The sequence below is a fragment of the Pyrgilauda ruficollis genome, unplaced genomic scaffold, assembly GCF_017590135.1.
Source record: "Pyrgilauda ruficollis isolate IOZ18807 unplaced genomic scaffold, ASM1759013v1 scaffold66, whole genome shotgun sequence".
Lineage (NCBI taxonomy): Eukaryota > Metazoa > Chordata > Aves > Passeriformes > Passeridae > Pyrgilauda > Pyrgilauda ruficollis.
Genome location: NW_024528377.1, coordinates 408,945 through 435,833, shown reverse-complemented (window position 1 = coordinate 435,833; position 26,889 = coordinate 408,945). Strand labels below are relative to the sequence as shown.

Below are 26,889 nucleotides of genomic sequence, written 5' to 3'. Positions count from 1 at the left end.
ATGTCTAGCTATAAGGGGAGCTGCATGCAGCAGAATGGCCTGCTCCTTACAGGGGCCTCACGGACATGGAGAAAGTAGATGGGCTTCAAATAGTTCTGATTACTCTGTAATGTCAAAAGAAAATATCCTGGGCACTGCTGGGAAGAGGGTTGCAAGAACAATCAACCCATTAAGTTTATAAATAGGAGAGGTGCAAGATGTGATACTGAAAACCCCAGGCCTTCTTCAGGGAACAGCAGCAATGCACCTTCTTTATCATCATACAGACCTACTGGCTCACTGCTGTGGAGTACAGGTAAAGTTCCCTGCTAAGTGCAAAGGTGATATGATTGGGACATAAGTCAAACTAAGCACCAGAGATTCATAAAATGCATATCCACCTGCACACTTTGTTATTTGGCAAGGCATGGTATGGTGTTCACAACACAAGGATGAACTCAGTTACACCTGTGTGACTCCAAAGTCACTGGACTGATTTGGATCCACTCCAGAGGAGCTGAGAGTTTAATATGTCCAGAAAAAATACACACACTAGCATGGATGTGCAGGTCTCAGTAGAGATGGTACACACAATGCCATCAAAGGATGCAGGATAAAACAGTACCCCTGTGACAGCCCTCCTGCACTGCCTAGACTATAACTCAAAAATTCTTTCACTAACAGCAGTCTTCCCTCAGTTTTTCCCAGGATTCAATTTGTTCTTCACAAAAACCTGATAGCAATACAGCATCTCTGCCACTGAACACCTGCAGATGTATCCCATGTAGTGCAGCATGCAGCTTTTACCCAGAGGTGCAGCAGGCTACTCTACTCCTCTCTCTCCTGAGCCTGGACCCTGCTATTCATTTTTGGTGTTGCAGGGCTGCAAGCAGAGCCAGCAAATGCTGCGGGATTCCTCACGTCCTGCTGTCTTTCCCTCTGCCCACGCAGCCAGCTGCCCACACACACCGAGCTGTTACAGCAGCACTGCATAATGAAGCACTCACCATTCTGGGGATTTCACCCCCTCACGGTGCAGAAGGGATGAGGAAAGTGCCACTGCATCGATGTGTTTCCAGAGGCCTGCTCCAAGCTACAGCACTACCTTCCAAAAATGCAAGGCAAGGCCAGAGAGGCTGTGGCAGTTTCCACTAGAAACTGCAGGCTTTCAGCTCCTGCTCCAGGGAAAGCCAGGAAAAAGGATGTGCACACACACAGAGCCTCAGCTCCACGGCCTACGGATCAGTGCCCACATCCCAAACCCCACAACAGTAAACTGGCTTCTTCCTGGAAATAGACAGGGAAAGCAACAACCAAATAACCTCAGAAAGCTTAATGGCCCTCTCAGCCCCTTGGATAAGAAGTCACAAGGGGAGCCACATGTCCCCTGGATACTGCTCAGAGATTGAAGAAAGATATCATTCCCCAGAGCTAACAAGTTATTTTCCTCACTCCTGTCCTCCAACCTGTACTCAGAACTGGAAATCTGTCCCTCTCAATTCTGTAAGAATCCCAAATCTGTCTGATCTAACATCACTTCACTTCTGGGTGTGCTCTGAGACCAACCCTAAAAACCTCTCTTCCTGGTCCCTGCCTCCTGGAGTCCACAGCCTCCATGGTACACATTTATAAATCCTGTGCATTGCCCCTTTGTCTGTGAAAAACTTCTGCCTGGGACTGCATAATGATCAGGCCTTGCTTTGACTAAAATGCCCACGCTAACGTGTGGAAAAACATACTCCTACTATGGGTACATTACATCCTTATTATTAGGGGACTCAAATGGAAACAAAGACAGAGATATGAGAGTGTGATGATAAAAAAAACCCAGTACTTCCCGTGGCTTGCTTAGATGAGAAAAGTCTCATCAAAAGGCAATGAGCAAATCTGAATCTTAAGGGAGCTCAGCTCCTTTCTGCCTATCCACATGTGACCCTGTGACTTAACCTCTTCTGATGGTAACCTCTGCTCTGCTTTTGCTTTCACATCTACAGCCTTCTCACAGGATATCAAACACAGGTATGTGAGAGACAGGTGACTAAACCTGGTCTGTCAGGTGAAAGTCTACCCAAGTATCTGAAGGAAAATTACAGCCAGAGATGTAATTTTGCCATTATGACTCATACTGGGCTAGCTAAGCTCAGCTCTACCTCTGTCTCCCTCTCTCTTCACTTGGAATTGCCCCATGTTAAGTAACCAGGGCTGGGTTAACAGTCCTAGCTATGTTTGTTCCTTTGCAACAGAGTGGAGCAGAGTGATCCCAGACTCAGCTGGTGGATGCCAAATGGACAGCAACTGGAACTGAAGGTTCAGTGAATTGTGACAGCATGAGCACTACTCATGGGCTTGTTCCTCTGTTAGGCAGAAGAGAAGGAGAGTACTTGGGAGAATTTAGGGAAAGAGCTTCTGGGAAGCCAACCTGTGTTGTGCACTGCATACCCAGATGGTCATGCCCTTGAACACGAACGAACTTCCCTGGAGATGGATCTAGACCAAGAGCCTGCCATCATCTGTTCCTATGTGAGGCATTACACTGGCTGGGAAATAGAGGAAGAGTCACTTACATATTAAAGAGGTTCAGTCCTATGCGGTAAAGGCGTTTCCTCATGGTGTCTGTGGAAAGTGTGGGGGACTTGCAGCTGGCTGGGTTCTCGCAGTGGTACCTCGGCAGACTGAGGATCATGGCCTGCAGGGCTTCTTTTGAGGACACCTCAGAGGCTGACTTGGCTGAGGTGGAGGTGCTGCTGCTGCTCAGCTGCTCTGAGTTGTCTGCATTCTCAGACTCCAAGCCTTTGCTTTGTCCTGCCTCATTGTTTGCATCAAACTGGAGTTTCTGCACTGCCATCTGATCTGGCTCAGCACTGCTATCCCCTGTGCCATTAGTGCTGACATCCACCTCAGTGGAAGTGAGGCTGTTCTCAGGTAAGCTCTCTGGGGCAGACAGTAGTTCACTGGCTTCTCCCTCCCCTTCTCCTGGGCTTTCTTCAGCCTTGGTAGCTGGAGAGAGCCCAGCCTGGTCGTTGCTGCTGAGACAGTTTGCCATGGACACCGAGGTAGATGATGAGACAGAGATGTTCTTGTTGTCGATCTGAACTGTGACATCTCGAAAAGCCATCATGAGAGTGCTGCTGCTCTTGGGTAGAGTATCTGGCAGGAGACCTTCCTCCTTCTCCTGATCCTGTAGCTCAGCCTCTAAGTCTTGATTTGGCTGCATGGAGCTAGCGCTGAAGGTCTCCCTGATCTGGTACGAGCCCCCATCTTGCAGGGAGCACATGGTCTTCAGGCTCCAGGTGCTGAGGGCATCATCGATGGATTTTGCCAGGGACTGAACTTGTTCTGTGAAGGAGTCCTCCAGCTCAGTTAGTGCCCCACTGATAGTGGCTGGCAAGGACGGGGACCTCACCAGTGGGATGCCCACGAAGTTGTACCCCTCCACCAGGGCTTTCTCCGCGGAGAAGCTCTCCGAGTTCTGGATGCGGACTTTCCTCAGGGAGATGCGGCGTGGCATGCGGCTCTCCAGCAGGGAGTTGCGGATCTTCTCAAAGTTCTTGCTGAGCTGGTACTGCCGGAAGGCGGTCTGGATGGTACAAGCTGCCCTGCGAGACACCAGGTGGCCGCCGTATTTGTGTTCTAGCATTTCGATCTGAAAGACAGAGAACAGATACGTTAGTTTTTGCTAATTGCCTCCCGATGGCTTCTTATTACCCAGCTTTCTACACTGATTAGTCTTCAACAACTGTCAAAGGAACTTCTGACAATGAATTAACTTTTCCCTGCAATGCCATGCCCCTGATTTCAACAGAAGGTTCCCATTTGGGCATGACTGGCTAAATCATCAGCACCATGAACTTCCTCACAGCTGTAATGGGATCCTACCTCTTCCTAGAGTGCCACTCATAAAAGCTGGAGCCTGCAGGTGCCCTTCCCTTGAAGACTCACTTCTGATGGCCTTTAGGGCAAGTGCATCACTGCAAATACAACATTCCAGCAATACGTCTTCCTGTTCAGTGGTGCTCTGGTCACGTCAAGCATTATCTCTTGTCTCAGAGTGTTACTAATGCTTCTCCCCTCCTTAGCAACCTTAGGAAATACTCTCAGCAGAAGGAGAAATCATTCAGAAAAAGGGAAGAAAATTTCATTTTTAAATGCAAAGAATACTGGCTTGATCTAGCAGTTAGTGAGAAACATAAACTTCCATGTAAGTTAGTGGAGGCTGGGTTTGTTCTGAGTTGTGTCTTTTAAAAAGTACTCTGAATCCCAAAGTGTCTTCCTTTTTGATATCTGAGTTTTTCAGGTGTCAGCCAGCAATGAAAAGAAAAATACCCAGAAAAAGAAAGACTCTCAGTTTTGAAAGGTAAAAAAGTCTGAATTTTAAATGTTGAGACAAGATAATAAAAAAAAGTAGAAGGAGGATTTACCTGAGCTGGTAACGACAAACACATGTAAATACATTGACACACACCATCCTAACTGGCTTCAGCAAAGCAGGTATGTATGGTCGTTCCTGTAGTCTAGAATTTAAACCTCCTGGTAATCCCTCCACTCTTCCTGTGCAGCTGGGTTTTCACTAACAAGTTCCAGGAGAATGACAGATGATTTGGTTCCAATGAGTGACTGACAGAGGACAAGGGGGACAGTGTGAAGATGAAGGTGGAAGATGGGGTTAAAAAAAAAAAAAGAACTCAAACTACCTTCACTGAGGTTTAGGCTGAACTATAAGTTATCATTGGCACTTCACAGGGCAGAGTGCAGTTGCAGACTGTAGCATTAATATGTGCCTGCACACATGTAGGAAAACCAAAAAAAGATGAAAGGCAGGACTGAGAAGACCGGTGAAGTCAGTCCTGAGTTAGCAGAGGATTCAGTGCCTCAGTCATGTAGTGAGTATGAGCTCGTTAGCAGAACCAAAGGACGAGTTTTACTGACTGCATCCTCATCCCCAGATATACCACTTGTCCCTCACCTTGCCTTGTCGGCCCAGAACTCACTGTTTGAAAAGCTGAGCTCCACAAGATCTGAGTTTAAGTGCAAATTGCTTTCACAGTCAAAGTGAGACTGAGGCATGAGCCTCAGCTCACAGAGTCATGTCATGCCACCTGCTTCCTTCTTCTTTTTTCATAACATGACGTAAATTACAGATAAAACCATCAGTGAGTGATGCAAGTACACGTAAAGACCTGGTCTGACAGCTATGAGAAGTGTAAATGACCTCTGGAGTCTTTCCAATACTAACTCCTCTGGAAGTAGAGGAAGATAATGTGACCTTGGGAGATAACAGGCAGAGAGGAACAACCTAAGTCCAGCCATTTTTTGCCTGCACTGCTATCCTGCCTGTGGAGCAAGTACTGGGAGGCTGACATTTATGGAAGAGAGTGGGATGGGGAGCACATCCTTTCATATTTCCCTCTCTGGACATGAAGCAGGGACCTCTGCCTTGTGCTCAACCATCAGGTAGGCTTCTGTTTTTTGTCTGCCTTGCCCTCAAGCTTGTGGTCTGTCCAAGGCGAGCATCAAAGCCCAGCACTAAGAAATACCAGCAATTTTCTTAGTGGTGGGGTTGCCACTGCAGTTGCAGAGGTAGCTGGCTCAGAGCTCTGTTTATCCCTGATTTAAAGAACATTTGTCTAATACTTTCACTGCTGCCCTTCCAGAAATAGTTTGCATAAATATTGCTAAAAGTCACCCCCACAGTAATCATGGCTACAGTGTCATTTACCACAAGACCTGGCAGCAGGCCTTTTGGATAAACAAGGACATCTTAAATCCTGCCGTAAAACCAACACTCCTGACACATGTCTTTAAACTTGACCTGCCTGGAAAGAGACGGAACTGTCCCTTGGCCCATTCCTTCAGGAGGAAGGCTCAGGCAAATAAATGTAAATTACATCAGTAACCTGCAAAGGCCCAACCCAGACAGTTATTACTGACAACTGACCGTGAGCACTTAAAATAATGATCTGGTTAATGAAAATGCAGAGCTAATTGTGTTAGGAGGGAAAGAGGAACAAATGAGAGGGACAGAATAACAGTAAAATGCAAAATAAAGCAGAAGCAAGAGCCTTACAATTATCTGAGGTTTCCAAGGAGGTGACAGCCATTCTGAAAACATGAAATTCATATGCTCTGATCTTATTAGAGGGCAAGACAAGATGTCATTGCTGATCTAAAGTAAAAGGCCAGTTTATCTCACGCAAGGACAGTGCCAAAAATGGCAGACTTTAATAGCCAGCAAGGAGAGATCCTTCTAAAAGTCCAAAGGAACAGAGCAAGCTGTCAGTACCTCGATAAAAAACATCACCAGCTTTTTGCAGTCCATAATCTCAGTGCTCCCAAAGGACTAAGGCATTAAGGAGCAGAACAAGGTCTAAAGTGAGAGGACTCCTCGATCTGAAGTGAGAGGACTCCTCCTCAAATACTCTGTCTTCTAGCTCATACCAGGGGTGCAAGGCTGGGTTCTGCCTGTGATCCACTGCCTACTGGCACTGTCCAAAGCAAGGGGAATCCTACACTATCTTTCAGCAGGCATAACAGAGACAGGGAGTGTTCCAAGGGATGCCTGAGAAGACTGGCAGAGCTGTATGCAGCATCCCCATAGAGAGAAGTGGGTTCTCACCCTTGTTTGGTAGCAGTGGGTCTCTGTCTCTTTTTCTTTGCTGTTGCCCAGACATTTGCTGCTTATTGATGTCTGAGACATACCCATTTGCTGTCAGATCGAGCTAACTGACAGTCCAAAGGAATTAAGGACTTCACACAGCTGTAGCCTGTGTTCTTCTTCTCCAGAGGAGGAAAGGGCGTTTGTTAGCACTGCAGCAGTCACGGGTAATGGAGATGTAAGTCTGGATGGCTGGAGGAACCTTCTGTTCCCATCTGAGAGCTGAGAAAGGCCAGACATGATTGGCCTTCTCTCACTCCTAATAAACCCCATGAATTACAAGTAATTGCCTACTTAAAGCTACTCTTCTCTGGGGAATGATCCGACAGCCGGCGCCAAAGGAAGGGAAGAGCAGGAGGGGGATCGGGGGGGATTTCAAAGAATAATTAGCTTAATACATTTCTGGGCCTCAGTATGAACACTCATTCTGAGCAATTGTGGCTGAATTAGAAATGGCTGTGAAATATCCACTGCCATGAGGGATTGCATATGGAGGGAGATTTAACAAGGTCAAGGCAAGCCAAAAGGCAAGCCAAACTGCAGGCCCAGATATGGCCAAACATTTGAGGTGCACACCCCATGGCTTTGGTGCCCATAGGCATAAATTTATAAATCTGCCAGGAGAGACCATGGCCTGATCTTATTCTCGGTTAGCACTGGTTTTCTACCCTGGTTGCCACTAAGCATGGTGATGTGCCACCATGAAAAGAATCAGGCTCAGGGACAGAATCTGAGTCACTCAAGGCAATGCATGCATCATAAAAAAAGTTAGAAAAAAAACCAGACATACAAAGCATACTTGTCACTCATTCTTAATGCTTCTCCCTCCCTCCAGCCTCTCACAATGGAAGGACATTGCTACAAGGGATATTTGTTAATGGAGTGCTTTCCTTCATCCATGGGACACCTGCTGCCCTTCAGCACAGCCCAAGTGTATGTATGACTGAAAGCATGCTCCTCTTCCCTGTGGTGCCTTGCATTTTGCCAACATTACAGAGTCTAAGAACAGGGGAACTTTAGTACTTGAGTCTCTGTTCCAACCTCCCAGCATAGAGTACATCTGCTCTTTGCACTGTCAAAATTCTCTGTTTCATGGGGTAGGGAGGAAGGAGAGCCAAGAACCCACTCACCAACACTCTAGGATGATGCTGAGGGGCTATGACTGGTCCAAGTCTTGCAGAGGAGGCTGCATCTTGCCCTTCTTCCTTACTAGCACTCAGTCCTCTCTCAAAAGGTAAATGTGACTTCAATTCTGCAGTGAGACTAAAAATGTCTCCTTGCACCTTTCTCTCTTACTGTGAGTTCTATTCCTATATTACAAGTTCTGCTATAAGTAGGGTTCTACTGGGACAGCCCTGTGAGGTCCTATCACCATTATTCGTATTTAAGAAAACTACCTGATGGGTAAATTGATACTAATACCTATAGAAACACATACTACAGTGCAAGAGTGGAAGAATTAGTACTCATCACTGCCTGAAAATCCCCCCTTCCAGAGCTGAAGGCAATTCAATGAAGACATCCATGAGTCTGGAGAGGAACACAAATTGTAAGGTCCCTTTGGTATGACAAAAGTGGTTTCACCAAGGAGATAGGCTCAGTCCCTGCAAGGTCAGTTCTGTGAGGCACCAGACATTAATGAGCAATCAGCTAAACATGGCTCTCTTGTTCACTTGCATCGAGGGCAGATCTGCTGCAAGAACAATGATACATGACCTTAAAGCTAAAATAACACAGGACAGACACTCCCCAGGACAAACCAGAGCAGCTGTAGGATATCCAGGAGGCTAAGAACATATATAGCAGTCAAGATGTGGCCCACCCTGAAGATATGTCACATTAACTTGTGAAGCCAGTTAATTAGTCTCTCTTATTTTTTTTCTGGTGTGAAGCAAGAATTTTGTCTGAGTATGCAGTATTTTGAGAAAGACAGCTAGAGAGCAAAGGTGTCTCTTTTGCTCAGAAATCTGTTGGGTCATTGATCTGACATGTATGTTTAGGGACAACACCTGTGCCTTGAGGGAAGTGGTAGAGAGATGTCCCAGAAGTAGCAGCTTCTTCTGTGGAAACCTCATTAGCTGAGACCCTTCAGCTGCAATAGCACAGCTTCCACTGAACTCTCCCCCCGTCACTTGTCCTCACCTCACAGACTGCAGGGTCTGCATATCCTACAGCCTCTGACTGAGCTGCCTTCCCAGGGAAAAGGCACAAATTATGCTTTAGGTTCTGTTTTGCACAATAGCTCTCCTGGGCTGTAATCTGCAGAGATGAGGAGGGAGGGGACACATTCCATGTGTGAAGGAGGAGGCCAGCTGCTATTAGCCCCTGTCCCACTGTCTCCTGCTGGGAGTCCAGTGGGACACACAGCCAGAGATGGGCACGCTTGTGCTCTGGAGCTAGGCTGTAGCCTCAGGCACAGAATGCAGCTTCTAGGACAGAATTATTTCCTCTTAGCCTGGTAAACTTGCCTATCTCTTCAGCATCCTCCTCTGGACTGAGGGCAGTGGTGCCAGCAGCGCACAAACGTTGTGGTAGATTCTGTGCAGGACACTCATTGAATAAACCCCACTTCCTCTTGAAAGCTCATGCTGATGCAGAAGTGTGCTGGGGGCCTGCCCTGCATGATCCAAGATGGCAAGATGGTTCTTGGAGACTCACCCATGAGGGAGGTAATTTGGAGCAACCAGTTGCTGGGAGCCCTGTTGACACTGCACACTTGAGAACAAGGCACTACCCTTGGATGCTGCTGCTCTTGGCTGCCTGTAACCCATCTCTAAGCCTACACTCACAACTGGGTTTCTAGGTCCATTTTGGACCATTGAATCCAGGCAACGAGGAGCTGACACCAGCAGGTTTGGGTGAAAGAATGACTCAGTCACAGGTGGGCAATCTACTTCCTCCATCAGCCTCACGTGCTCAAAGGGCCGGCTAGGCAGGGCAAAAGCTCCAGGTGAACAAAAGGCTAATGCATCTGCTGAAAGTCATTCCACCACAGTGCAAATGCAGTCCCACCCACCCCATCCCCTTCTCCCAACAGCCTGAGGAGGAAGCCTTGGTACCTGTTTATTCTTTAGGTCAAGGGAGAGCTCATAATCGGAGGCAGCCGCATGGGAACACGAGGCCGTCCCTTTGCTGCGCTGCACTCTCACTGGGGAGCCCGTGTGGTGGAGGCTCGCCTTCTGCACCAGAGGGGAACACCCCGCTGCCTGCTCTTCTTGGAGCTCCGCATGCTCGGCTTTTAGCGTCACGGAGTCGGACCTGCCTTCCTGGCCACTCTGTCTGCCGGCCTCCTTCGGATCCTCCGTTTCACACCCGGCTTTCTTGCTTGTGGAACCGCTGGGATCGTCACTGTGAACAAAACGCAACGTTTCGCTTTTTTTATTTGTTTATATTATATTTGATTTATGATCATGTTTATTGCTGTTCGCTATACTCGTTCCCTGAGCTGTGTTTTAAATGTCTAGGGAGCCTGGGCTGTCAGGGGTCTCCTCCAGTGATGGATCAGGATTGGAGGCTGATCCAGCCAAAGCTCTGAGGTGAGCTGGGAGGGAGGAGCCTGCTTGGTTCGTACCTGCATTGGTTCATGCAGGGGAGCCTGCTCAAGAGGCTCTTAGAACCTCTCTATGAGCAGGCTCCTCTGTATGACCCAGTCCTGTCACTCCTCAAACTGCCTGGTTGCCTCAGTTCCAGGTGCTGCAGTTGGAGGAGGTGGAGAGCCAAGGAGGGTGTCATGGCCTGTGGACACCTCTCCTGCCCTTTGGAGCAGCTGGCAATCACCCCTGTGCACTTGCCACCTACTGCTCAGCATCTCTGCACATCCCGAGTTCCATCTGGCATGGAGCCTGGATCCCAAGGAACCAGTTTCCTCGTGGAGTTCCTAAGGGCATGTGGGAAATGGGGCAGGGGTGGCTGAATGTTGCTGAGTTTCCAGGGAAACTCTTGGAGAGCTGAGACTATAAAGGGGCAACAGAGCCAGCCAGCCCTGAGATCCTGACCCTTTAAAGAGTGTCTCCAATACAGCCACAGCCAACTGCAGAGCTTCCATGAGAGAAGCTGCCTCTTTCTCACCTACAAATTGCTGTGCCACTGAGATCTTGTGGAGAAAGTTCTCTTTTCTCCTGTCAGCCACAGCAGCAGCAGTGTGAAACCAGGGCCTGACAACAGTGCACCCTAAGAGACGGGACATTGTGCTCCAGGCAGGATGGGATTAGCATGTGTCTGATCCATTGAAGTGATGAGGAAGTCTGTACTTAATCCCTTTTGCCAAGTATATTCCAAAATCATCCAATTTCAAACAAGATTTTGTTGTTCTGGGGTTCTGTTTGAACCATGACAGTGTTTGTTCATTGTTACCTTAGCCTCCTTCTTGTGGCTACAGAGGAATAATTTATGATTTCCAAGAGTGTGCAAGCCTACATGGACTCTGGCTGCTACTGCACCAAGTCCATCAGACACAGTCCACAGGTTTCCAAGGGATGAGCATTCAGCTGAGAGCAACATCCAGTTTGGATATAATTACTACAGAACCAATGCATTTAATTTCAGTGAAACCAAGAATGTGTATTGCCTCCCATACTTAAATGCTATTAAATTATTTCATTAACTTCTGAAATATCTCTCTTTCTCTTGGACTTGCTTCACATAAAACCAGTTCTGCTATCAACTGGATAATAAATCATTTTATGATTGGTGTTGATGTCAGAGCAAAAAGAGGGAAATTAGATATGATTTTATATAGTGCCCAAATTACTTAGAAGCATTTAAGTCCCATTTTCAAAAGTGCTGTATGCCCTTAAGAGTCCAAATCTTCTAGCTGTAAATAGACTTTGCCTCCTAAGCCTCTAAGCACTTTTGCACATTTACTAGTACTTTAAAAGGAAGTTTATTCTCTCCAATGGCAGCTTTTCTGTTCAATAGATTAACAATCAAATTTAGAAACATTCCCACAGTTTCTAAGAGGGCTCCAAATCTGATGAGCCAGACACTACCACATCTTCAGAATTAAGAAAGATGAAGGATTTAAATTTAGAAATTTTCTCCTTTTATACACATGTCTATAGCCACCAGTTAGACTTAAAAAATAAATTCACAGGAGAAATTAGTCTCTTACGTAAATGCTCAAACATAAATGCTATATAACCAACTTTGTCAAAGAGCATTAAAATGACATCTTTGCATTATCATCAGTCAGGAAATACATTAAAATGAAGCATAAAACTGTTCTTTTACGTTGGACACCTTGTCAAAGTTTGAATTGTTCTAGTCCTGATGCTACATTTTTTCCTACACCTAAAGATATTTTTAACTCTTTATTTTTAATTCTTTCTCTTCTATGTCTATCTACATTGCAGGAAATCTTACTAGAGGACTTTCCCCTTACATATCTCACTGTAATATTTTTATTGGCAGCCCCTGTACTGTCCATTCTGATTTTAAGCAGCAGAGCAGCAATTTTTATCCTCAGCCTAAGGGAAAATCAGGTGACATAGATTTGATCACATTTTCATTGAAGTGCATGGCAAAAGCTTCCCGAGCATTTCAGTGGGATCTGGACTGTGCCCTATAAAGCAATTTCAGCTACATGCATAAGCTCTCATTCAGCAAGACACACGCTCCACACTGCCCAGCTGAGTCAAGGCCACAGTGCCCAGTGTGCCAGGCAGACCTTCTTTAGGGCAGGTCAGGCCCGAGGCAGTCAGACGGAGAGCTTGCCTTCCCCTGACTTCCCTTGGAGCCTGAATGGACTCTAAATGCCAGCAAATATTCCCTGACATGATGGTCCTCTAAGCACTGGCAGACGTGCTTAGCTCTGTTTTTCTGAGGACTGCACTGGCTGCTCTGGGTAGAACATGGAGTGTGAGAGTTTGCAGCACTCGGTCCCGCTGCTCTGTAAGGAGGATGTCACCTCTCGTGGGTGCATCTCTGCTTTATCTTCTGTCACACACAGTGTAGAGCCTGAGTGAGTAACATTCACTGCATCCACTGGTAATATAAGAGTAAAATCAGCAGGCTTTGTAGAATCAGACTAACCTATACTGGGAGGGAAGGCTGGAGGTGTCTCCTCCAAATCCCTGCTCAAAGAAGAGCCATTTTCAGAGGCAGATAAAGTTAATCTGGGCCTTTTCCAGGCAGCTGAAGTATTTCCAGACATTAAGATTCCCCAGTCTCTCTCCCCATCCTGGACCCACTTGTTCCAGCAACAATGTAAGAGTGCTGGTCTCCAGCCCTGCCACAGCTTTCCCCTTTATATGGCCATGGACACACATGATCTGCACCCTGAAGACTGACTCCTTAACTTGGCCTTGGACTTGCCACAACACCACAGACCTACTGATGACTGGGCTCTGTCTGACCCTAGGTATCCTCACCACACCCAATTCTGACCCTGGTTAATGAGGCACAGGGTGCTGGACCACTCCAAATTCCTCAAGAAGCCTCCTTTAACCTCATTAGGCATTTAGGTTATTCTTCAGGACACAGGAGGGCCCTAAGACTGGAAGGACTCACACATCTGGCCAGAGATATGTGAGAAGCATCATTCCCCTCAGCACTGCTCCCCCAGGGCATTACTGAGGTCCCTAAAGACTCTGTGCTGGGATAAGGACATCAGCTAAGCACACATACACATTAACCTTGCTTTCCTCCTCCATGCATGCTCTGAGCCCAGTGGAGAACAACCATACAGAATGGATTGTGCTTATGAGTGGAATTTCCTCAGGGTCAAAATTCGGTCAAGTCAAAATCAGATTCCATTGGAGCACACAAAGGCATTTTTCAGCTAGATGTTTCTATGCTAAATATAAAATTTTTAACCCCATGCTGGTTTGGCTGTGATGCTATCCAGGATATGATAGCAAACACTCCTGTTAAAGTGGGAATTGTTTCTACATGTTCTGTTGTTGGGAAAAAAAATTCATAAAAATGGCTGAACCATTGAACCATTTAAAAGTTTTTTAATGTGAAAAAAATCTGGGAACAACAATGAAAAAAACCCCAGACTTATTTCACCTTTGAACAAACCTGGGAAATTTCAGCTTCAGCAGTAAACTTCAGTGACTTTTAAGCATTGGAAAAAAGGGGTAAAGGCTGGTTTTGATCAGCAGTCTGAATGTTACCATTACAGCCCTATGGTTCCACTTACCAAACCTGTATTTCTCCCAGGTTTACTCTCATCTTGAGCCTGTTTCTGAGGAAGTGTTTTGGAAAGGCCTATTCTTGGTTTTCTAGTAGCAATGGCTGATGAAGCCACAAATAAGAAATAAAATACACTGTTAAAAATCAAAACTGATGCTACAGTGAAATAAATAAAAACTTAACAAGCCTGACATTTTTCCTCTGTCCTAAGTGACACAGTTGATTTACATTGGTGGGACACAGTGATTTTAACAAAAGATGGCTCAGGAGCTGTTATGGTCACAGTAACAAAAAACCCAAACAGTAAGGCAAGTAAGGAGGGGAAGGATAGAAAGTATAGCATGAAAGATCTCTGGGGGAAAAAAAATGTTATTAAGCAAATTAGGGGGATTCACTTGCTTTCCCTTGTCCAGTAAGCAATCGGACTCCCTGGCTGTGGGATGAAGAAAGGGAATGGAGCTATTGCATGTTCTGTTTCTTGGATGAGAAAATTGGTCTAACCACCTGTAATAATTAAAAGTCCCATACAGAGTCTAAGGTGTGAATCCCAAAGTCCCAGACAAACTCCAAACAGGTCAATTTAGTTTGAATCCCAGCATCACCCCTGCAGTTTCAGCTGTAGTAAGTATTCCTTACTTGCTGTCCTCAAGTATCATATGCCACCATTTTATTCACAGCTTTTACAGTCATACAATCAGGTAGAGAAGGTTTGTAATTTCTTTGAATTCTGTTTGATTCAAAGGTGCAATATTAATGTAAATTGCTTGCAATCAGGTAAAAAGGAAAACTACAAATTCAGCTGTTCTCTTCTTCCTAGATGTTCCTACATGACTTTTATGACCCACAACAAGCCTAGCCAGTGTTACAAATAGATTCCATCTGCTGTGAAAAACATCTCTCATGTTCCAGGTATGTCCTGCTCATTTGCACAGTTGACTTGTGTATTCCTGCTGCAGACAGGTTTATTAACAGCAATGGTTACTACAGACAATCTGACTCAGGGCTTACATAAAGTACTATCCCCAGTCTAGCATTTCAAAACAGGGATATCAGGGTTGTGAACTGAATCCCAGTGCTTGTTTCAAGAAGGCAGGATGGTGAAAAAGCTCTCACTGAGACAATTCAGCTGCCACCCATAAATATTTTTATTTAGCACAAGTAAATCAGACTTCTGATACTTAGCTTTTATGGGCAGGTTTCTCGGGAAGATTTTATATAAGGATTAGAGTAAAGGAAGGATGAAGGGAGACGATGGAGGAGAAATGTTATAATAGTGAGGTTTTTTTATTACTCTCTTTTTTCTCCCTCCCTGCTCTTATGGAAGCAAAAACACCAAATCAGTGACACTAAATTACCAAGCCAGAGAAGCCATATGCCCATTTCTAGCTGTATCAAATCCACATGTCCTCACAGGGCTGTTGTGTCACTGTCTGTCCTGGGAGAGATACGACTGCTTTGCACCTGCTAGAGCATCAGGATGTTGCACTTCCTTGCATATTCCTCATCACCTCTCTGCCGCTGGAAATACATGTTTCCAGCTGGGAAAGGAGCTGCACTTGTAATTGACAACTGTGGAGATGAACCATGGTTATCTATTGATCTTGACTGTCAGGCTAAGACATTCCCATACTTCATGACCTGAGAAACAACATGCAGCCCCTTCCCCTCAAACATCTCAAGGCCATTTCAAGGCAGACCTGCAGGCAGGAACACACAAGTTGGATGCTCCAGACATTCCATTCCATTGCACCACTGTCAAATACTAGAATCAATTCACGGTCTGAGAGGAATTTTCAGAGCTCTCAGAAAAGTGTTTGCAGGGTGGCTGAGTGACTAAACAGGGCTCAAGGACCAGAAGAGCTACTCTTCTCAAGGACAATAATGTTAGTCCTGTAAGAAATTAAAACTGAGCTTTCTCACTGATCACTCCAGAGCTACAGAGCTCCCATTGTGTGGTCACCACACAAAACTCTTCTCTTTGCACCTTCTCTCCTTTTCCAAGAAGAAAAAAAATTGCACATAAATAAGAGCAATAACAAAGTAACAACAAATAGCAGTGGTTCCTCTGGATTTGGTGGGTGGTTCAAGAAACCAGTCACTGAAGAAGAGAATGTTCTTGTTGCCAGGTACAATGGTTATGCAAAAAGGTCTAGCTAATCATACAGAAGGAAGCTAGGGCTGTGAGATGTTACAAAAGTACTGCAGAGGCCGATCTTAGCTCCTTTTTAGCTTAGCTCTTTTTTGTGTCTCTGTGACACTCCAGAAGACCATATTTCTGTTTCCCACATATAACTTACCAAATGCCTTCTTCATAGTATTCAAGGTCAGTGAGCAGGATTGTGACCTGTAACTGAGGCAAAGACTACCTGGACTAGTTGTGAAACACCACAAAATTTATGCATCCATTTCACAGTGCTCCTTATGAGGATTCATTGGTTATAGTACATATACTGTTCTTAAATTGCAAGTGATTAATGGCCTGATTAATTGCCTCTCATGGCCTTAGACTTATATGAGACTTCAAAGCTTCAGAGATGTCAGAATAAAAAAAAAAAAACCCAACCAAAGTACCACACAGAGTATGTACCATACAAAGTACCATATAGAGAATTAGAAAAAGATTTTACTAGCTAATGCCAGTAGAATGAAGTCCAGAGCCCAAATCTGCAAGAACCTGTGCTTCCTCTGTCTTTCCTAAGCTTCCCTGCCCAGAAAAAAAAAAAAAAAAAAAACCAAAAAAAACCCCAACCAAAAAAACAACAACAAAAAAAACCCCAACAAAAATCCTAACAACGAAAAAACCACTGCTGACTTAGCAGGGTCCAAAGTGCCTTTTCAGTTTATTTCACTTCAGAGTTCCCTGAGGATACCCATGACATGTGGTGAATGAGTTCATCAGAATTCAATGGGAAAAAAAATGGCTGAGACAGGCTTGGTAATATATTATGGGATCTTTTCAAGGTTCAGAGATTTCTGACATCCAGGGGGCCTGAGTGCAAAAGAATTGCTTCTGATTTGCTTGTAAGTTCAAGTTTTAGGGTGATTTGGAGGCAAATCTCTGGAAGCCTGCTCTCTGGGAGCCTGCTGAAACTGATGGAAGGCAAAAGTCTCCACTGCCAGAAAGGCAGGGAACTTGAAACTTGATCTTGGCAAATCATCCCTGCCAGCCAAGCTGCAGCTTTCTCAGACAGTTCCCCCCAGTGAAGACAAATACAGGAACAAGATTCTGATTTTGTCTACATTCACATAACACCTTGTAAAGCAGTGGCATCAAGCCATCTTCTCACACTAGTTTTACCCAGGAGGAATTAATGGAAATTAGCCAAGCTCATTACCCATCCCAGAATATATTACTTATTTCATAAAAGGTATGGCACACACACCTGTAAAACAGACTTGACAGTATGGTACAGTAAATATATTCAAAATTAATTAAATTTAACATCCTTTAGCACAGACTGAACCAGGCAACATCTTTTCAGCATCACTTGGAAGTTTTTTTGGTGAGATGTACATTAAGCAGACAGAGAATGCAATAATACTAGCAAGACCCTCCTGTCCCACAGGGACCAACATGCTAAAGTCAGAGCCTTCATTTCAAATTTAGTCTTTAAACTTGATCCCCATGTGCTGTGTAATCCCCACATTGTTGTGTTGTTGTGCCTTTTGCTGCAGAGCAGCACTACAGGAACTAAATGTTTTTGAAGCATCCCATGCCATCCTGGTGCAGAGATGACTGTCCAGGTGTCAGACTGGGCTGGCCACCAGTCTGAGTGCCTGGCTCTCCATGACAAATTTCATCTACCAGAGGACTAATGCTTTTCCAAGAGGACAGACAGGCTCCTCCAGAGGGTGGCTTGGAATAACTAAGGCAGCTCTCACTTTATGAGAAGTGGTGCTCATGGTGCAAGGCTGGCTGTTCTGGGTGGTGTGGGCGGCTGTCATAGCTTTTTTCTTATAGTTCCTACATGTGTCTGGATGAGACCTCAGAATGGCCCTTGGGTCACCTCTCTGGCACACCCCTCTGTCCTCTTCCCATCCATGCCTCCTGTTTCACCAGCTGCAGAGCACAAGGCTCAGCTTAGGAGCCCCTTTCTGAGCTGCCTGTCACACCTGGGGCTTGGCACCCCGGGCTGGTTGCTGTGCTGTCTCTGCAGGTTAGACACAAGTCCCACAGCCTGGCACTGCAGACAAGGTTACTTGTGGCTGCTTTGAACAGGGCACTTGTGCTTCACTGAGGTGTGAAGAGCACCAAGTGGACACTGAAGGCATAGGAGGTCCTCCTCTGCAGGGTTTAATTACTTTTATTTTAACCCCAGACCTTTCTTGCTTCCGCAATGTTTGGAAAACACGACCTTTTAGAGAAGGAAAAAACAGATGGCACCCTGCATTAGTGTTACTGCCCGTTCAGCACCCCGGGAAAGAGAAACTTGACTTTTCAGCAGCAGTCTTTCTGCCACTTTGAGTCAGATCTCTTGGCTTCTCATCCCTGGGGCAGGTTTGAACATCACCAAATTCGCTGACAAAAGCCTGCCGGTGCAATCATGCAGAAGATAGAATTTCACTGCTAAAATGAGATGAATTCAGGGCTGGGAGGCAGCAGAGCCTCTACAAGGCAAGGAAAGCTTGCATATCCCTCAGCCCATTGCTCTCCCAGTCCAGCAATGAACTGGGTGAGGGACATGGCTATTGACATTTACAGACCTGGACAAGGGCCTCTGTGGTCTTCTTTTCTACCTGCTGTGGTGGACTCTAGGTTGGACTGCACCTCTTGGCTCCTTCCTGAAGGATCAGGGTAATTGATTTGTCAAGGCAGAGAGTGAGCCACTTCACAGGTAGATCTCAGTGCAGCTCAGATAAATTTTGTTTCTGTTCTCAAGTATCTCAGCTATTTCATCTCTTGTGACTGCTGCAGCCCAGTAGAAGGTCACTGCTTGTGTCAAACCAAACCGAAAGAAGCTTTGTTCTCCTCAGTATAAAGAGGAACATAGCCATAAATCACCATCCCCCTCAATACAGACAATGCAAACAGCATTCACCAGCTTAATCCAGATTTTAACTTTGTCACTGTGTTCAGATCTAGAGGCTTTCATTGCCCTTTGGCTGAAGACCAAGATAGAAACAGCATTCCCTCCTCCTTTCCCCAGTGCAGTGACCACCCCCACAGCCTTATGCAGTAGGCACAAAGCTCTACTTTTCCACTTTTTAACCTATTTTCTCTCTGCTGCTTCCTTACACTCTGATCCACTTCATGTCACATTTCTTCCCTGAGGCCCCATTTCTTTTTCTATCTTTTTTAAAATTCCCATTTGGAAAACAGGATGACTTAGCAACTTACACATTTGGCCACACAGGCTCATGTTTCCCTATAGCACCTCAACTTTTCTTACCTATGAGAAATGGAAATTATTCCTATCCCTATTCTCTGTACTCAGACATGGAACTTTTGGGGCAAGATCATAAAAAACCCATGAAGTTTGCCTAGACTCAACCAATCCTACTGTGTTGTTGAGCAGTATCCTGGCTGGTGCTCTAAGAGGCTTTATCCCTGTGGATTGCACCTTCCTCAGGCGAGGATCTAGCCCAATATGCTTTATTTTAGGACATTCTGTATAATCCTTGTCATATCCAGTTGTGCTGTAGCAGCACATATTTTTCACAACACCATTCTGCACCATTCTGGTTTGTGCATCTCCACTTATCCTCTCACATCAGAGCATTCTGGGAAATTATAAGAATTGGTTATATTTTGCCAGTGACCTCTGGATGCAGGTGGAAAAAAGCACTAGCAGTGTGTACATAGGGTAGCCTATCTCCATCTTCCCTCTTTCTGCAAAAGAGGGAATGAGAGAGATTGCAGTCAACCCAGACACACAGACAACAACAACAGCATCATTACCTGCTTACAGGAAAGCAGCACCACACCAGTGTGGGACACAACAAAGGTGACACACAGCTCTAATCACCAGGCAATTCATTTCCAGTGGGATGATGGCACAATCTGTGTGTGTCTAAAGAATCCATGTGCCAAGCAGAAGTTGTTAAAAGTTAGTGGAACACACTTCCAAGTGATGTGGCCAGAATGAGGTTTCACAGTCTCACAAGAAAAATCTCACTGAACTCAGATCCTGTTTATGATACTTTTCTTCAGGATGATGTTTTCTCACCAAAGATGGAGTAGCCTCCAGCTGTTGTGCAGTTTTTGAACAGGCGAGACAACAGTCCAAAATACCTCCCAACTTGTTTGCGTGCACTCCCTCAGCTATCTGCTTCTGTTTGCAGAACTCAAAGTGGCCTGAGCAGCTGTACAGTGTGCTCCTCTTCAGCATTTCAGACTCTTCAGTTCTTCCTGAAGCATGTTAAAATCTGCCAGGGCCACATGCAGGAGAAGGAACTCTAGTGCACAGAGATGTTTTTCCAAAGGAAGAGCTTAGTGTATCCAAGCACAGAGCCTGTTTCATAGGGGTGACCAGAAGATGAAACTTCATAGGAGTGAGTTAGTGTTGCAGAGCACGAAAAAGACAAAGGCCTTTGGATTGGCATCACACTATAAGAAAATGTGTAATAAAAGGCCACAGTCTCATTGTGTCACAGCCAAAGAATGCTGGCATGAACAGGATTATTCCAGACAAGGGCCCTGCTCATTTATCTTCTGCTCATATTTTCTTGTTCCCTGCAGTTCCTTCTTTCATTTACACTATTTTTTATCTTCCTCCTTTTCCTGCTCCTTCTCTCCTGTTATTCTTCTTCTTTGTATAGTATGTTTGCCATCCATTTTTCTTACAGTAGCACCGTTACATTTGTTGGGATGAGTCAGTCTCCCTTTTTTTCTCCTTGACTCCTTTTTCCATCTCTTTGCCCTATCTGTCTCTATTTTGAAAGCCATTAACAAGCACGTGGACAGAAAACACCTGTCAAGTTCAACAAAGCACACCTTGGTGTACAAAAGGTCTGGAATGGCTCCATTTTAGGGATGGGTGCATTTTGACTGATGCAGATCAGGTCAGATGATATTAGCAGAAGATTAGGATGAATGGTGTGAGCTCCACCACAGTCCATCTGCCGTTATTTCACAAAGCATCTGTGCCCATTTTCTAGTGTTAGACACAAGGCGATTTCCAAGGCTGGCACAGTTTCTTCCCTTGCATGTCTAGCATTATCATACAGAAAACACAGGATAAAGCAGTGTTTATATTGCATTCCCCTGGTACCAAAAAGTTGCCATGGTATGGACAAGAAATTCTTTGCAGTATAGGAGAGAGAACATGAGGATCATCTGCAAGCCAGAGTGAATTGCCTGGTATTGATGCCACTAACTGATCACAACAGCTGTGGAATGTGGCTCCCACAGCTGTAAAGTTGGATGTGATTGATACCCTTGCAGACATATTACCACAGCCCAAGAAACAACAAGTACTGGCATATGGGGGAGAAAAGCACTTGAATCCAAATCTAAGTTCCTATAGGGCAGGACCCACATAAGCAACAGGGGAAAATAAAGAGATGGAAGAACATGTGGCCAGGAAATTGCTGGATACAGCTTCAGGCTCTCAGAAAATGTGCCTGATGGGAATCTTGCAGTTTCAAAATAGGATAATTCAAGAGTGCTTTCTTCAGCTCCCCTCTCCTAGCATCCTCCACCTTCCTGAAGAAAGGTGTTAATCCTGGCAAGCAAAGCAACCAATGTGACAGGGAGACTCCAGATTCCACCAGAAATATTTTTTTCCTGTTGAAGAGCCAATTTATTCTTCACTTTACTTCTCCACCCTCATGTTCTCCACACTTGCCTGAAAGTAGCTGCACCAGCTGTTGGAGAGGAGCAGGGAAATACCTGTGTGGGAGACAGTGCCAAAATGTCCTGGTGGAGCTCCTTTACAGGACTGAGACAATGCATCTGAAACTGACCTCCTGTTTCTTTGGATGCTTCCAGAAAGAGCCATTCCTCCCAGGTCATAGTACCAGAAGATTTCCCAACTACACCTCCCTGCAAGAGATTCCCAAGGTTTTTGGTAACTATGATGTTAAGGATGTTTTCTAAAATATTTTTTGCATATAATTCTCAGTGTTTCCATATTTGCCCTAAATATACATTCACTAAACATCTTTGTGATTCTGGACTTAGTCTCCTGCAAAGCAGCTGAAGCTGCTAGTCCTCACAGTACAAAACACCCATAAAAAGTGAGGAATCTGCTCACTCTTAGGAAGAGTTCAAATCTGGGTCTAGACATTATTCTTGGCCTACATCTTTGTGTCAGACTGAAATCAAAACTCTGAAAACTGTGAGCTGGGGGAATATTTATGTGAACTTTGTTGACCCATCTCTGCCTGTTTGCAGCTTCCTGCAATCTCCAGTGGTACTATCTGGAACAGGATTATTAAGTCTACAGGGATGGAAGAATAAGAGATGAGCTGTTAAGAAGCAATAAAAAAAAATCTTCTCTTTGTACCCATGACCTCAATAAGAAAAAGAAATGAGAAGCACAAACAGGATGTGCTAGCAAAGCAGAAATGTTGCTCCAACTTATGTGTGTTTTCAAAAGCAGTGCTCTGGAGGACTTTGGGGCAGTGAAAGAAGCCAGACTATGAGCTTTGTGTAAGGTCACTTGTCCTTAGAGTATACAAGACCATGAATGTAGAGGCTTGCTTTGCACTGGCATGTCCACATCCTGTTAAGATTGACCTGGAGTCTTCTTCATTAAGAATCAGAGAAGAATTCAGCCTCCATGGTGCACTAATTGTAGGAACATGCACTTGACACTGCCAGCTGGGGACCAATTAGGCAGAGTTGTTAGGCTTCTTTAAGTGGAAGATTATAGATCTGATTTGATACAGACTAGAATCACCATCATGTTTCACACCTGAGCCAAAGCCACAGAACAGCTCTGAGCTGAGATGAAGCACTGATCTCCAGATTCTATATACAATATTCTGCCAGCAATCCTAAATCAGAAATTATAATTTCCCGTTTCATGAATTGGATTTGCATTTGTCCTGTCCGGCAAGGTCAACCTTTCACAAGTTTGGGTAAAATGTTGAGTAGTTCAGTTGTTTAACTGTAATGCTTAAAGAGTCACTGTCCACCTGTTTATCAAGGTGCTTCAGTAATGTCCAGAGTAAGCATCCAGTTGGTGATTGGTTCAGTTCTCAACAACTTCATGGGCCTCAGCCTTAAGGGACATAGCAATCACAACCCAAACAAGGTCTTGGGAATTTCTCAGGAGGATCTAACTGCTGAGAAATTTTTGTCAGAGAACCTAAAGTGACCCAAGGGCAAAGTGAGAGCTGTAGCAGAAGGAGAAATGCTCCTGGGTTACAGCAGTGAGGAGTCAAAGAGGGACGTGATGCTGTGACTGTGCAGTGGATAAAATTCATGGCTCCTTTGTGCCGACGTCTTCCAACATGACTTCACAGGACAAAGAACAAGTGCATGTTCAATGGAAACAGAGAGTTCAGGTAAAAAGGCATGTAGAGTCAGAGACAGAGTTGTCCAGAAGTAAATGAAATCAGATTTTGGGCTTTAAGCATGTGCTGCTGAGGGTGCAGCATACTCATGCAGCTCAGAGAGCTTTCAAGAAAGATGTTTGAAGGTTTGGTTTGAACAAACTGTCCAAAATCTGCCCATCCACTTACCAACCTCCCACATATAAAAATGGAGCAACTAGCTTCCTCCAGCAAGAATGGTGGGATTCACATTTCCATTTCAGTACTTTGGTAAGTGTAATAAAAGGCCACAGTCTTTTATTTAAATAAATTTATTATTTATTCACATGTGGGGCAAGAAGGAATTTCTCCAGAAATGCAAGGAAGGCTGGCTTGGAGAAGTAGGCAATGGTTCACCTGTCTCCTTACCACGAACTGGTGCCAGGAAGCAGCCAATCTGTTATGTTGACTAATCCAGCAGGCACTTTAGAAATTAGTCCACAGGGATTCAAAGCTTAAACTATATTGGGTTATAATTTCATTGGTCCACAATCATGAAGTAAACATTTTGTAAATTAGTGGCACTACTCATGTTTTAACCCTGATCTAAGCAGCAGTCTCCCTATTGCAAAGTGTGGAAAATATTAACAGAGCCAGGTTTTCCAAAGATGTTTCAGATCCTAGCCCTTCTTCCAAGTACACACCCAAGCCCTTCCAGAAGATTGCTGTCTGCTTTGCCTTAAAAGAGGTCAGGTCTCATCTGCACTTCTTCCATAATGCTTCAGCACTCCAGCGCTATTCCCAAGTCCATGGCCAAAGCAGACCTGCCCCTGATGCTTAAAGTTTTCTGTAGAACTTTTCCCATCACAGGAGGAGAGGTGATTTTCTGCTGATTTCCTATTCAGCACCACAGAGGCAGACTCCAAAAAGCCCGTGAAAGGCAACTGAATGAATATACTGTTCCCTCCAATTGTGACTCCATAATTTCCTCTCATTACTCTAATAGAAACAAATCTTTCTAATCTCAGCCCTATTACCTCACACAAAGGAAAATGGTCTGTAATCCCGTTAGAACTGGGCTGCTGCTGGACACATTTTAAGGTCATTGTTCTGGGATGCCAGTCTTCACTCTATGTGACTGGGAGAAATGGGAAATGCAATTACTAGGCTATTCAAGTCCCTAGAATGAAACCCTGCCATTAATAGGCAAAAGCCAGTGAGAAAAAGAGCCGTTGCTTTATGAAATTACAGGGTTTGGCTAAATTAGAGTCTAATCAGCACCTCAGTAAAGGAGCAGGGTTAGCTCCTACTGCTATCCCTGGAGTTTCTTCATGTCACTCAACCAGATATTTGGCATCCCCTATGGAAACCAAACCTGCAAGATGGCTTATGGTCATGAAGCCGGTGGTGTACAAGTCCAGTGAAGACAATGGTGAAGGATTTATATTGTCCTTTGATATGGGAAAGCCCTTAGTGTTCAGGAACAGAAATCTGCCTGCTGCTGCCATCACCTCATCCAGTACTTTGGCTTTGAGCTTTTTGGCAGAATCTGGGATCAGATCTGTCTCTTAATATTCATGGCCTACAGCACCAGCTTTGCTAATTGCTGGTGCAACCCAGCTAAGCAGCCAGGTGGGAAATTTGCATTGCTAAACTCACGGAGATGCAACTTACCCACAAGGAATTCACATTTGGGAGGAGAAAAGGGGGCTTGCTCTGCTTGTGGCAGTCAGTGAAGCAAAGCAGAACAAGATGAGTGGGAATAATCTCAACCACCTCATTGAGTTGGCTTCCGTTGAGTGGTTAGACACTGACGTGTTCCTAATCACTCTCATCCATGTGAAGCCAAGGCATTTTCAGCTGGCAGCAAAGAAAGAGCAAGAAATCTTGCAGAGAAATGTTAGGGAAGACCACACAAGAACAATAATGACCATCACAAACAACAAGCAGAGACAAACTTTTGTCCCAGATTGTTCCTGGCATTCAACCTCCAACTGTTATTCCCTGCATTTGCTTCTCCTCCTGTCCCTCTCTTGAGCTGTATGGTTGTCCCTGCTGGTCTCCTGCAGTCAGACAGCCACTCATCTCAATGATTTGATGTCCCCCTTTTCTCCTTCTCTGCTGTGTTTTTCCTCAGTCTCCCAAAGGACTCCTGTCCCACAAGATGAGTCTGGGCTTCTGCTGAAAACAGAACGGTTCTTGCAGGTCCCAGACAGAAGGGATGTGGGCTGAGGTACAGTTCCTGCTAGAGGAGGAGGAAGCAGCTGATCACCACTGGAATCTCCAAGTCCCTTGAAGAGCTGAGAGTCACTTCCCTGTTTATGCTCTTTATTAGTCCCTATTCTCTTTAATCGGCTTAGACTGATGAGCCAAGGCAGCGGTAGGGATCAGCCGGGCTGTTTAATTAAAGGATTGCAGCTCAGCCTTGCAGTTTGGGGGTTTGTGTAAATGAGCTGCAAGTACATTATTTAATCTGCTGTGCTGAGAGGAGTTGGGGCATTAATGAAGCAAACTCTAATTAAAACTAGATGGCTGATGGTTATTAGTGGCATCAGTTCTGACAGGATTTATCTCATTTAGGGAAACCATCAGAGGGGGAAAAGAGAGAATAAACCAGAGCTAGTTTATCAGAATTCACAGCAGCACCACTTGTGACTTGCTGTCCTTTCAGTGGAAGAGCTGCACAGGGAGCCCCTATGTACCAGGCGCTCCCACCAGGAGCCCTGATGAGCTTACTTAGGGATATGCTTGGCTCACCCAGGAAGTGATTGCCTATTCAGGCTGTCTGACCCACATATTTCAGTCTTGACTGACTTTTGTTCTGCCTTGGTACAATGAGGAACCTGTTCATGATTCAGCAGGGTGACAGACTCTATAATGATATGATGTGCTTCTCCTTGAAGCCTACTGAGCCATTCCAGAGCACCATATGGATATCAGCTCCATGCTGACTCTGTGTTTTTCCCTCTCTGACATTCTTTTGCCTTCCTCACTGCATTGTATATGTAACTTTGGATATGAAGGAAGCCCGTGGCTGACTGCAAGACCTGGCAGAGACTAGGAAACGTTTTATGGCTAGCATAAAGCTAAATAGTGAGTTTAATAACTCTCTGCCTGTTTCTCACCTTCAAATAGCCATGATGGCTTTAACCATCTTTATCTCTGCATAGAATATTGTGTCACACAGAGACAGATTCAAGACTGCTGTTGGGATCTGGAGGCATTAGAAATGGCAAGGACACAAGAAAGACTGGGGGAAAAAAGTAAGGAATGCATGAGGCCTGCAGTGTGGGGCAAGCTACAAAAGGCATCAAACGGACAGGCATCGATCAGTAGGAGAAACCCAGATGGAACACGTTAGATGGGTCATTGTCATTCATCCCCAGTTCAGGACTTCCTAGCTCAGACTCATCCACAGATGCAACTTGCCAAAGTTGTTGAATTGCTGAAACACGTGATCACTCCTTCTTCAATTTACCTATCAAATCCCAGCAGAAGGAGGGAAGGCAAACTCAGACTCAAGGGATAGGCAGGGCCTTTGGGAGTCAGCAGGACAAAAGAGAGGACTGACAAAGAACATGACAAAAATGATCCTAGAACTTTAGACTGTATGACTGACAGCCTTGTAGAATAAGAACATTCTAGAAACTAAGGGATCTGATCGGAAATAAGATGGAGGCTGGGACAGGAATGGGGCAGGGTCA

At 45.1% G+C, this 26,889-nt stretch overlaps 1 protein-coding gene across 2 annotated transcripts in view; it reads right to left on the bottom strand.

Moving 5' to 3' along the window:
* The window catches only part of IQSEC3 (IQ motif and Sec7 domain ArfGEF 3), a 93,246-nt gene that overhangs the window by 22,634 nt on the left and 43,723 nt on the right, over positions 1-26,889 (bottom strand). The window contains exons 3-4 of one of the 2 annotated variants that reach the window (XM_041484478.1): positions 9,691-9,979; positions 2,544-3,622 (exon numbers count right to left, since the gene is read on the bottom strand). In XM_041484478.1, the coding sequence (XP_041340412.1) occupies positions 2,544-3,622; positions 9,691-9,979 (1,368 nt within the window). Of the gene's footprint in view, positions 1-2,543; positions 3,623-9,690; positions 9,980-26,889 lie in introns of those variants that run through there. The other variant, XM_041484479.1, reaches the window with a different exon arrangement.